Source organism: Ursus maritimus, unplaced genomic scaffold, assembly GCF_017311325.1.
Source record: "Ursus maritimus isolate PB19 unplaced genomic scaffold, ASM1731132v1 scaffold_23, whole genome shotgun sequence".
Lineage (NCBI taxonomy): Eukaryota > Metazoa > Chordata > Mammalia > Carnivora > Ursidae > Ursus > Ursus maritimus.
The window spans coordinates 30,692,052-30,704,396 of record NW_024424786.1 but is presented as its reverse complement, the minus strand read 5'-3'; the positions used below and the strand labels follow the sequence as shown (position 1 = coordinate 30,704,396).

Genomic DNA, 12,345 nt, shown 5'->3' with positions numbered 1-12,345 from the left:
GTCCCCTCCTCTACAGTACCTCTCCCCACTCCCACACCCACCCGCCAAGCCCATTCCAGCTGGCTCCACTGCAGCCTTACTGGGGGTCCCTCTCCACAGTGACAGCCATGAGGACGCTGGAACTCTGGACTTCAGCTCACTGCTGAAGAAGAGGTGAGCCCCTGGGTAGCAGCACCTGGGGCAGATGGTGACGCCCCATTTCAAATCCCGGCACTGCGGTATTCCGACTGTGCATCCCCGAGCCGGTTCCTGACCTCTCTGAGCTAGTTTCCTTGTCAGACGGTTTAGTCCTGGTGTTGGGAAGAGGCAGAGGGCTCTGCAGACATATCCTGTGAACTCACATCCTCGCAGGGTCACCCACGGCCCCGACCCTTGAGTGTCTGATAGCTTAGCTCAGTAGGCTGCGGGGACGAGCTGGGAATTGCTCCCCCAGCCCTCCGATGACTCTGTGTGCTCTCCCTCTCTCTCCCGCACCCTGCGTCATGGCTGGTGCTGCGGCGGCCCAGAGAATAAGGCTTGCGGGCGGGTGCTTTGGGGCAGCAGGGCGCTGGTGGGCCCCTCTCGCCATCTCTGGTGAGAGACAGGGCTGGGAATCAGACGGACCTGGCTGTGGCTCCCCGCTGCCCAGGGCGTCTCTGAGCTCCGGGGTCTCCTGATACCCACCCGCCAGAGCTCAGGAGGAGCAAACAAGGCAATGTGTGCGGTGCAGTGTGACCGGAGTGGCGGGGGTGTGGGGGGAGGGAGGAGGCGAGGGCCCAGGGGCTGTGGCCCCGGCTCCGTGTGGGCAGGTGGCCCACGCCTCTAACGCTCCACCGCTTTTCTGCCCTGCCCCAAACAGCAGCTTCCGGAGGTGAGTGCCTGATGGAGCCCGCACCCCCCTTCCACCAGGACTCCCCCATGCTGAACCTTAAGTCCAATGCCAGCTCGAGCTGCGCCCCCAGAAGGAAAGGGACACGGGGGCGGGGGCAGCTCTGGCTCCTTGGTCCTGGGCCCCGGGAAGCCCCACCCCAGGCGAGGGCAGGGTGGGGGCCGCCGGGTGTCCCTCGAGGCCTCTCTGTGGGACTGTGGACGCAGGGACTCGAGGCTGGAGGCGCCAGCCGAGGAGGACGTGTGGGAGATCCTGCGGCAGGCGTCCCCGTCCGAGTACGAGCGCATCGCCTTCCAGCATGGCATCACGGACCTGCGTGGCATGCTCAAGAGGCTCAAGGGCATGAAGCGGGACGAGAAGAAGAGCACAGGTGAGCTGGTCCCTGCCGGGCAAGAGGAGAGGGCACGCTCGTATGCACACACGGGGGTGGGGGAGTCCAGCTTAGCCCCGAGACACACAGCAGAGTCACGGAGAGAGAAGGGGGGGGCAGAGGGGGCGGTGGGAGGACACGGCTCTCTGGCACAGCCCCCGGCCACCACGGCCACCACCACGGCGGGTGTGAGCCTCCTGGGGGAGCAGGGGTGGCGGAGCAGTGGGGGGCAATGACGGTGGTGCTCAGCCTTTCAGAAGAAGCTGGAGCCGGCCTACCAGGTGAGCAAGGGCCACAAGATCCGGCTGACCGTGGAGCTGGCCGACCGCTTGGGGGCCCTGGAGGCTGTCCCGCCTGCCCTCCCTGCCTCTCACCGGCCCTGTTCTCTGTCTCTGCCCGCTTCCCGCCCCGTCTCTCCCTGTTTCCCTGTCTCCCGGTCTGATTTCCCATCTTCCCATTTCTGCCTCTGTTCTCGCTTTTTCCCTTCGTCTCGCTTCCTCTCATCGGGATGCTCCCGTGGCCCCTTCTGCTCCACAGCAAGTAAGGCTCAGCTCCTGGAGGGAGGGCTTGGGGTGGGGGTCTAGGGTCCCAACAGGGGTTTGGACGGGGCACCCAGGGCCCAGGAGGTGAGTGACGGCTCTCCCTCCACTCTCTGTGGCCCGGGGCAGGTACATCTTCGAGTCCGTGGGTGCCAAGCGCACGCTGACCATCAGCCAGTGCTCGCTGGCGGACGATGCGGCCTACCAGTGCGTGGTGGGTGGCGAGAAGTGCAGCACGGAGCTCTTCGTCAAAGGTGGGCCTGGACCAGGACTGGGGACCGGGGAGCCTGGGAGCCTGGGAGCCTGGGGAGCGGGGCTGCCGCGGACCAGGCTGTCACGTTCTCCCTCCTCGACAGAGCCGCCCGTGCTGATCACTCGGCCCCTGGAAGACCAGCAGGTGATGGTGGGACAGCGGGTGGAGTTCGAATGTGAAGTGTCCGAGGAGGGGGCCCAGGTCAAATGGTGAGTGCCAGCGGCGTGGGGGCATGGGCAGGGCAGGGGGGCGTGCAGCAGGCACCCCCGAAGGAGGCCACAAAGGAGGCCACGGCACTTACTGCCCGCCCGCCTGCCAGGCTGAAGGACGGGGTGGAGCTGACCAGGGAGGAGACCTTCAAATACCGGTTCAAGAAGGACGGCCAGAGACACCATCTGATCATCAACGAGGCGACGCTGGAGGACGCCGGGCACTACGCACTGCGCACCAGCGGGGGCCAGGCGCTGGCTGAGCTGATCGTGCAGGGTGAGGCCGCCCAGCCCCACGCCGCCCCCAGCCGTGTATGGGGACCAGGCCAAGCCAGGATGGAGGCCTATGTGACGTTGGGCCAGTCACTCTGACACCCGGAGCCTCACCTTGCTCATCCGTAGACCAGAGCTGCTGAGGCGGCCGCCTCCGAGGGCACTGGGAGGGTCAGATGGGCCTGGTTGGTGCCCCCCCACCTCGAGATTCCTCGTGTGCACTGTACTCTCATATGCACACACGCACAACACTCATGCACGCACACGTGTGTTTTCACACGCCCACGAGATTGCCACGGGGATTCGCGCCCACACCTGCACACACCCTCCCCAGCTCACTGGCGCTGCCCCGCCCCCCAGAGAAGAAGCTAGAGGTGTACCAGAGCATCGCGGACCTGACGGTGGGCGCAAAGGACCAGGCGGTGTTCAAGTGTGAGGTGTCCGATGAGAACGTGCGGGGCGTGTGGCTGAAGAACGGGAGGGAGCTGGTGCCCGACAGCCGCATAAAGGTGTCCCACATTGGGCGGTGAGTGTGCGGGGCTCGGCCCCAGCGCAGAGGGTGCAGGCAGATGGGGGAGGGGGACACTGCGACAGAGACAGAGAGAGAGACAGAGGGAGAAGCAGAAAGGCAGAGACTGAGATAGAGACATACAGAGAGACAGGGAAAAACACAGAGACATAGAGAGAGACAGAGATGGACAGAAAGACAGACACGCAGACACACGAGACCAAGATAGACAAAGAGATAGAGACAGAGACAGAGAGACGGAAGCATACAGAAGGCAGTCCTGCAGAGGCAAAGGACAGAGATGGGGAAGGAGTGAGAGAGACAGACAGGCTGGGAGCCCCCTGGACCCCTGCCCCCAGCTCATGACCGGGGCAGGGCAGGAGGCCACCTGGAGGCCAGCCCTGGCCAGGGACCCTCACTCTCTCCTACTCTCTTACTCATGCCTCGAGCATCTGGGCTGGCCCATGCTGGGCCCAAGGTCACAGAGATTAGTGACCAGCCCCTGCTCAGTCTCCAATGGCCCAGCCAAGGGGCACTCGTTCATTGTCTACCTCTGAAAACACGTGAGGGGCTGCAAAGTCAAAAACAGAGAAAGAACGCATTTAAAATACCAGACCTCCACTGAGCCAGGGCAGGGGCAAGGGCCCTTGGAACCCTGACTATGGTGAGGCTGCTGGGGGGCGGGTGGCCCAGGGGAGCCCCTGAGCCACCACTTCTCTGCAGGGTCCACAAACTGACCATTGACGACGTCACGCCTGCGGACGAGGCTGACTACAGCTTTGTGCCCGAAGGCTTTGCCTGCAACCTGTCGGCCAAGCTCCATTTCATGGGTGAGCTGGCACCCCGGCCGGGGTGGGGGCCCTGTTGCTGGGCTCTGCCTTTGCCCCCCGCCCCGTGCCACTTGCTCTTCCTTCTTTTGCAGAGGTCAAGATTGACTTTGTGCCCAGGCAGGGTGAGTGTCAGGACCTCTTCCTTGCGCCCCCCTCCACCCATGCCCCCCTCCAGTTCCAGACAGAGGGAAGAGCAAGGAACCTGGAGTGGGGACCCCAAGACCCAGCCCCAGCTCTACCACTCACAACCATGGGCCAATTATAAAAACCTATAGAAACCTCAGTTTCCTCATCTCGAAGGTGGGAATCCTGATAGGGCCTCCTCCATGGGGGGGGCAGGAAAGATGAGAAGATGTAAGACTTCATTATGAAATCTTTCTGGCTTTATTATTATTATTTTTTAATTATTTTTTTAGAGTGGGGCGGGGCAGAGGGAGAAGGAGAGAGAGAGTCTGAAGCAGGCTCCACAGCCAGCGCAGAGCCCGACTCGGGGCTCCATCTCACAACCATGAGATCATGACCTGAGCCAAAATCAAGAGTCGGATGCTTAGTGGACTGAGCAACCCAGGCGCCCCAAATCTTTCCTGCTTTTAGAAGTACCCATCCTGCTTGTAGATTAAACATCTGTTGGGCATTTTAGGACCCTTACTTCAGGAGAATAGTCCCGGCTGAGGCCCGCTCTAGGTCAGTGCTTTCCAAACTAAGTTCACTGAATAGGATATGCCATTTATAAAGGGTTCCACGGCGAAGTAAGTTTGGGAAACCCTGAACCCTTACTCCAGCTCTTGCGGATTCAGAAGGCGTGATAGCATGTCAAAGGCTCTAGAAAGTCCCAAGGTAAAGAAATGTGCTTAACTTTGTTTAATCCAGGGTTTCCTACTTGATTTGGCCATGGAAACTTCTTTTTCTTTTTTCTGGCGGGACATTGGTGTTCCCCCTAAACACAGTGTGAGAAATGCTACAGGAGGCGACCCGGTGTTACCAGCCTCCCCGGGGACTTCCGGTGGGGGGATGGAATCGTTCGATTTTGCCTGCGGGCTGGTTGCTCAGACTACACAAGTGTCAGAACTTGTCAAGCCGTATGCTCAAATCCTGCATTTTATTGCGTGTACATTGCACCTCCGAGGGATTGAAAAACCACAACCAGGGACACATGCTCCTTCCTGTTTCTCCCCCTTCCCCTTTCTCTGACCTATGCCATCTCCCCTCCTCCCCCCGCACCAGAACCTCCCAAGATCCACCTGGACTGCCCAGGCCGCAAGCCAGACACCATTGTGGTTGTGGCTGGGAACAAGTTACGCCTGGATGTCCCTATCTCCGGGGACCCTGCTCCCACTGTGATTTGGCAGAAGACCATCACACAGGTACTGTGGATCCCCCTCCACTTGCCCATCTGTCAAATGGGTGCGTGGGACCAACGGGTGTTGGCGCCTATTCCCCACCCCAATGGGCATGGCCTACGGCTGGTCACTGGCTGGGAGTGCAGTCGCTCAGCTGGCTGGGAGGTGGGCAAAGGGGGCAGCAGAGTGGGGGTGGGCAAAGGGGGGACAGAGGGGCCTCTGGGCAGAGATTCCGCCCAGGCTGAGTCAGCCCCCGTCCCCCCTGCTTCCCTCCTGCTCTGTTCCCAGAAAAACAAGGTCCCAGCAGGGCCAGCCCCTGAGGCCCCGGGGGACGCAGGTGACAGTGACGAGTGGGTGTTCGACAGGAAGGTGAGTGAGGCTGATGGTGGGCTCTGTGGAGAGCTCGTTGGCCGTCTGTCATTTTCTGCCAACATGGTCTCACCCCTCAGTGAGGTCTCTGTGAAGGCGCCACGTCTGGCCAGCTGTGCTCCTGCCCTGCGCACGCTCTGTGGGACCCTCATGCCTCAAAGTCAGGCACAAGTCCCCTTCGCATTGCTGGGAGGCCCTCCTGACTGGGATGTTCTCTGGCTCCCGTCTTCCTGAGCCGACCTTCACTTTGTCCTCCTTCCCGACCGGGGAGTGGGTTTCCCTGTAAGACCAGCTGCCTGGGCACCACTCAGGGCAGCTTCTCCAGGCGCAGTCGGCTTCTCCGTCCACCTGAGGCCTTGCAGGATCCTCAGCTCTGTAAGGTCATGTGATTCCCATCAGCAGATACTACAACTGAGGCACAGAGAGAATAGGGGATCGCCTGAGGTTCCAAGACAAAGCGAGAGCGAGAGCCCGAGACCCTCGCCCCAGTGCTTTGCCCCCAGCAGGCACTAAATCGAGGTTTTGGACCAGGGCTCACATGAGTGGTTTCCACTCAGGCTGCGTTGGCTCCCTGGACGCTGCTCTGAGCTCTCTTCCTATCTCGGGCCATTGGAGAGGCTGTCAAAGCCTGTGGGGTCCGACTGGGGCCCTTCTCCCCAAGGTCCCCTTTCCCCCCAGCTGCTGTGTGAGACCGAGGGCCGGGTCCGCGTGGAGACCACCAAGGACCGCAGCATCTTCACTGTCGAGGGGGCAGAGAAGGAAGATGAGGGTGTCTACATTGTCACGGTGAAGAACCCCGTGGGCGAGGACCAGGTCAACCTCACGGTCAAGGTCATCGGTGAGGCTGGCTGGCCCAGGGCCAAGAGGGGAAGACAGAGGGTAACCAGGGAGGGCCCATCCATTCACTCGTTCAGTCATTGGACAAACGTCACAGGGCGTGCTCTCAGCTCTGTGGAGAGGATTGGGATTAGGGCCCGGGGTGAATATGGGCAGCGGGGAACCATAAAGCGTTGGTCACAGGCTGGTGACATGATCAGAGCCGAATTCTAGAAATGTCCGTGGGGCGGTGGAGGCAGGCTCTAGCTGTTGGTTGGGGTGGTGAAGGACCCACGCAGGGCTGATGTGGGTCCCCCCTCCCCCCCAGATGTGCCAGATGCCCCTGCAGCCCCCAAGATCAGTAACGTGGGTGAGGACTCCTGCACGGTGCAGTGGGAGCCACCTGCCTACGATGGTGGCCAGCCGGTCCTGGGTGAGTGGAGGGCACGGGCGTAGAGCCGAGGGCCAGGGTGCAGGTGTGACTGGGCCCCAGACCAGAGCTCCTGCCTTCCCTTCGTCAGGCTACATCTTGGAGCGCAAGAAGAAGAAGAGCTACCGATGGATGAGGCTGAACTTTGACCTGCTGCGGGAGCTGAGCCACGAGGCCCGGCGCATGATCGAGGGCGTGGTGTACGAGATGCGAGTCTACGCAGTCAACGCCATCGGCATGTCCCGGCCCAGCCCTGCCTCCCAGCCCTTCATGCCGATTGGTGAGGCTGCCTGGCCTGGCACTGCCCCACCCCGGCCCTGGCTGCTCTGCGGGTGGCCACCACACTGGCATTTACATCATGGTCCCCTTGAAACTTCAGTCAAGGATAATCCTCTTCATTTCACAGATGAAGAAAGTGGGGTTCCCAGAAGTTAAATGACTTGCTCAAGGTCACCTAGCTGGTAGGGGTGGAGCCGAGACTCACACCACTCTGACTGCTGGTGCCTCTCAGGCCTCACTTTCCACATCTATACAATGGGGATAATGACAATATCTGTTTTGTGGAACTGCTGTTAGGATGGCATACAGCAGGTGCTCAATAATGTTAATGGTCCCCTCTCCCCCACTCCCTTCAACCAGGGTTTGTCCTATATGGGACAGAGTGAGGGCACTGGCTGTCTGGGGGTCCAAGGGGCTTGGGGCCGTGGGAAGGACCCTGGACTGGACTCAGAGATGGAGAGGGCCATCCGGAGTCATGGCGTCCCCTGAAGCCTCTGTTTCTTCCTCTGTATCAGGGGGGCCTAGAGGGTGGAACGGACGCTGAGGGGGCAGTGAGGAAAGCTGTCCCTACCAGGAAGTGACAGTGGGAGGGGCAGCTGTCGGTGGCAGGGGAGGCACCCCCTTCTGGCCCCAGGACTGGGCACAGCTTGGGGAGATGGCAGCAAGGAGAGGGGGTGCCCGTGGGGAGAAGGCTCCAGGCCTCTCTCTTTAGGGACTGACTTCCAGTTTGCTTAACTCTTAGTCAACTCATCTAACCATGCAGCGCCAGGAAATGCCCTGTTTTAGGCTAGTTTTTCCTTAAATGCTGCGTTTATAGCATTTCTTCTGTTGGCTGACAGAAGTGGCTCCTTGTAAGCATGTTCTTTCGGGCATCTTTTCCTATTTAGGGCTCTCTTCTGTGATTGCTGTTGTGGTTCGTTTGTTTTTAAACCTATCTAGAGACACGTCTTTTCACGGAGCTGAAATATTTCCAACAGGGCTTGGAAGCCAGATGACAGGGAAAGTGGCCCTGTGTGACCCGTGGCTGGTTGAGGGTCTGGGTCATGGCCTTTGGTTTGCCGGGTGGTGCAGGCCCACTCGGACCCCTCGCTGACTCCCCCTCTGCCTAGGCCCCCCGAGTGAGCCCACCCACCTGGCAGTGGAGGACGTGACCGACACCACCGTCTCCCTCAAGTGGCGGCCGCCGGAGCGCGTGGGAGCCGGAGGCCTGGACGGCTATAGCGTGGAGTACTGCCGGGAGGGCTGTGAGTGCCCCTCCTCTGAACCACCCTCCGGGCCAGGCACCTGTCACCCTGCTGGGCCCCAGACAGCCACGGGAGGGTGACCGCGGGGCGGGCTGTGGATGCTGACGCTGCCCGTGGGCGTCCCCCGACCAGGCTCGGAGTGGGTGGCTGCCCTGCCGGCGCTGATGGAGCGCACCTCCATGCTGGTGAAGGACCTGCCCACTGGGGCGCAGATGCTCTTCCGTGTGCGCGCCCACAACATGGCAGGGCCTGGAGCCCCCGTCACCACCAAGGAGCCTGTGACGGTGCAGGAGATACTGCGTGAGTGGCCCTTGTGCAGTCACAGGACAGACCTACCCCTGACACCCTGGCCCTTGGGGTCAGTGGAAGTGGGGACATCCAGGGAGGCCGTGCTGCAAAGAGGGACTAACACTGTGCAGGGACAGGAGGGTTGGAGCCTTTATTCATGCCCCGTGGCCAGGGCAAATATTGGGAGACGGCTCCCTGTGGTTTTCTGGGACAGGGTTCTGGGACGGGGAACATGTAGGTCATCACACCGTTGTCTTTCAGCTCTGTTCTATGAGCCTCTCAGTTCAACAGGTATTGTCTCTGTGCTCATGACTCGGCATCAGATTGGCCCGTATGGGATCCACTTCCCGTTCTTCTATTCCCAGCAAAGGATCAATCATGTAAAGATTAGTTCTCAAAGTGGAAGGAGGCAGCAGACTGGGGTGGAAACAGCCTGGGGGATAGGGTAGAGACCAAACCCTACATTTGCATCCTGGCCTGTGACTTGCTAGCTGTGTGACCTCGAACTAGTTGCTCACCGTCTCTGATCCCTGTCTCTTAGAGCGGTGTGGTGAGGCAGGGGTGGGATTTTGTAGACCATCTGGGGCTGGGGCTGGGGGAGCTAAGGGAGGGGCATTTTCCTTAGCCCCAGCCTTTGGCCCCGCCTCTGGAGGGGAGGAGCTCTGGAGCTCCTTGGGGCGGAGCTTCCCCTTGCTGAGCTGCCCACTTGGCACCCACAGAGCGGCCACGGCTCCAGTTGCCCAGGCACCTACGCCAGACCATCCAGAGAAAGGTTGGGGAGCCCGTGAACCTCCTCATTCCTTTCCAGGTAGGGCTGGCCACCCTCCCTGTCCCCCAGTGTGTCATCTGTGCTTAGCGGGGAGATGTGTCTTGGGGCTGACCAGACCCTGAAATGCCACCCAGTCGTGCCAGGCTCGGGGGTGAGCTGTCCCTCCCCACAGGGCAAGCCCCGGCCTCAGGTGACCTGGACCAAAGAAGGGCAGCCCCTGGCAGGCGAGGAGGTGAGCATCCGCAACAGCCCCACGGACACCATCCTGTTCATCCGTGCTGCTCGCCGTGTCCACTCTGGCACCTACCAGGTGATGCTGCGAATTGAGAACATGGAGGACAAGGCCACGCTGGTCCTGCAGATCGTGGGTGCGTGGCACGGGGGCCCCTCCTCTGGGATGCCTGGAGCCCCTGCAGAGGGTGGCGGGCCAGGTCAGGCTGTCAGGGGAGGCACGTTCAAGCGGGGCTCTCTCCTGCAGACAAGCCAAGCCCTCCCCAGGATATTCGGGTCATTGAAGCATGGGGTTTCAACGTGGCTCTGGAGTGGAAGGCACCCCAAGATGATGGCAACACAGAGATCTGGGGTTACACAGTACAGAAAGCCGACAAGAAGACCATGGTGAGCCTGGCGTTCTGGGCCCCCATATATACCCTCCCTAGGGCTAGGCAGACCTGGCCCCAGCTCCCTCCCCTGTCTTTAGAATGGGCCTGGCTCATCCTCCCTCTCTGACCTAGTTCCCTCCGCAGTTGGGGTGCAGACACCAGGGCTGCCCCGGGCAGATAGTAGGCCCAGCCCCCAGAGAGCCTCCCTTTCCTCCACACCCCCAGGAGTGGTTCACGGTCTTGGAGCATTACCGCCGCACTCACTGCGTGGTGTCAGAGCTCATCATTGGCAATGGCTACTACTTCCGGGTCTTCAGCCATAACATGGTGGGACCCAGTGACAAAGCCGCCACCACCAAGGAGCCGGTCTTTATCCCCAAACCAGGTGCTGTACCTTTACTCTCACCCCCAGGAGGAGATGGGGCAGGGAGGCGGTGGGAGCAGGGAGGGGACCTAGCGTGGGGTGGCACTCTTGGTACAAAGTCCTATCACCAACAGGCATCACGTATGAGCCACCCAACTATAAAGCCCTGGACTTCTCTGAGGCCCCGAGCTTCACCCGCCCCCCCTCTGCTGTGCTGTCCGGGGTAGCCCTAAGGTAGAGAGCTTGGGGCCCTGGGCCAGGCAGACTGAGGAGGCAGGGTTCAGAGCCTCCAACCTCCATCGGGCCTCTCCCCAGCCTCTCCCTGCGTTCTTTCCCTCGGGGGCTCAGGGCCAGGCTCCTCTCCCTGAAGAGGGCCTTGGCCGTCTCCATGGGCTCCCTGTTCATTCCCTGCTTGGGCATCGTGTGGACTCCAGTGGGAGCCCCTAGAATAGAAACAGGTTCCCATGAGGTCTCTTGTCCACCTGAGATGGTCTCCCTTCCTCCCATTACCTGATCTACAGCCCAAGATTTCCTGGTTCAAGAACGGCCTGGATCTGAGGGCAGATGCCCGCTTCCGCATGTTCAGCAAGCAGGGAGTGTTGACCCTGGAGATTAGAAAGCCCTGCCCCTTTGATGGGGGCATCTATGTCTGTAGGGCCACCAACTTACAAGGCGAGGCACAGTGTGAGTGCCGCCTGGAAGTACGAGGTGAGGAGCCCATGGGACCCGGGGTGGTGGAGAAGGCAGGGAAGCAGCCGGGACTCTGCTGGCCTGGCCCACGCAGCTGCTCTGGCTGAAAAAGCAATGAGCCTGTCGTGTCGAATGTGGGTACTGGCTTCTGGGCTCTGCTGCCACAGCTGCCTCCTCGGCCTCCCAGGAGGCTGGGGGGACATGCAAGGCACTGGGAGGGGAAACACACATGTGGCATGGCCTCCTTCTCCCCTGCAGTGCCTCAGTGACCTGGCTGGCTCCCCGGAGATGGCCAGGTACGTACTCCAAGCCATCCCGACGCCCATGGCTCGTGTCAAAGTCCGAGCCCTGGCCTTTGGTTTGGGGGCAGCCATCAGGAAACGGAGGTGCAGGTAACTCTTCACAGGGTTTCGGTCCAGCGCATTCACAAGGGAACCTGTGTTACAGGTGCCGCAGGATGCCGGCCCGGGTCCCGGGAGCCTGGAAGGACGCTGGACGAGCCGCCTTCCCGCTGTTGGATGGGTGTGTGCAAGCGTGTATGCGGGGGCTGGGCTGGGGGAAGCATGAGTAGGGCAGCGCCGTTCAGATGAGCAGGCTTGGCGCTCTGCATAGACAGAACCGTCCGAGCTCCCCCTGGAAGCTCTCAGGTCTTTGGGAGAAGAAGTTGGTGGGCTCAGGAAATGGTGGCTGGGGACAGACCTTCCTGGCCTGCCACATCTTCTCAATGTGTAGGGGCAATAAAAGATGAGTGCAGTCACAGAGAGCTGGCTCTTCTTGTCCGATGGGTTTGTTTTCACAAAAAGCACACAGAAATGTACTTGCCCTTCCGAGGCAGGTATTCTGTCTCCCAGGTGGGTTAAAGGAGGCTGAGAGTGGAATCCTAAATTCATAAAACACTAGAAGAACCCTCAGTCTTCCCCCACTGCGTATGCTCTTCCAATGCGGAAAGCGAGGGCCACTGATGGAGGGAAGTGTATCAGCAACAGAGCAGAAACCCCAGGCTCTCTCGCCTGGTCCTGTGTCCTCTGTACGGTCTTTGTCCTGGTAACCTGTGCCCACAGCAGCCTGGATGTGGGGCGGAGCCAAACTTCAGCATGGGTCTGTGCCCATAAGGCCTGGAATGGAGATGCACCAGGCTGCCTTGGGGTCCAGTGCGCAACAAGCCCATGGCCCCTCCATACCCGTTTCCCAGTAGGAGAGGGTGGTCCTGTCCAGTACAAGATATTGGGAACCAGGGCCCTCCTCTGCTCTTCCTTCCCCCATGGGAGCCTAAATCCAGTCATCACTTTACTTTTGGGAAGAGC

At 60.6% G+C, this 12,345-nt stretch overlaps 1 protein-coding gene across 1 annotated transcript in view; it reads left to right on the top strand.

Annotated features, from left to right (window-relative positions):
* MYBPC3 (myosin binding protein C3) overlaps positions 1-11,802 on the top strand; it is an 18,123-nt gene extending 6,321 nt beyond the window's left edge. The window contains 20 exon segments of the mRNA XM_040639074.1: positions 2,134-2,239; positions 2,350-2,516; positions 2,873-3,038; positions 3,744-3,850; positions 3,943-3,972; positions 5,075-5,214; positions 5,479-5,559; positions 6,238-6,397; positions 6,704-6,808; positions 6,897-7,085; positions 8,194-8,328; positions 8,461-8,628; positions 9,336-9,424; positions 9,558-9,753; positions 9,864-10,003; positions 10,213-10,372; positions 10,486-10,551; positions 10,554-10,585; positions 10,873-11,059; positions 11,489-11,802. Coding sequence (XP_040495008.1) covers positions 2,134-2,239; positions 2,350-2,516; positions 2,873-3,038; positions 3,744-3,850; positions 3,943-3,972; positions 5,075-5,214; positions 5,479-5,559; positions 6,238-6,397; positions 6,704-6,808; positions 6,897-7,085; positions 8,194-8,328; positions 8,461-8,628; positions 9,336-9,424; positions 9,558-9,753; positions 9,864-10,003; positions 10,213-10,372; positions 10,486-10,551; positions 10,554-10,585; positions 10,873-11,059; positions 11,489-11,631 — 2,567 coding nt within the window. The 3' untranslated portion in view covers positions 11,632-11,802.
* Positions 11,803-12,345: the final 543 nt, after the last annotated feature.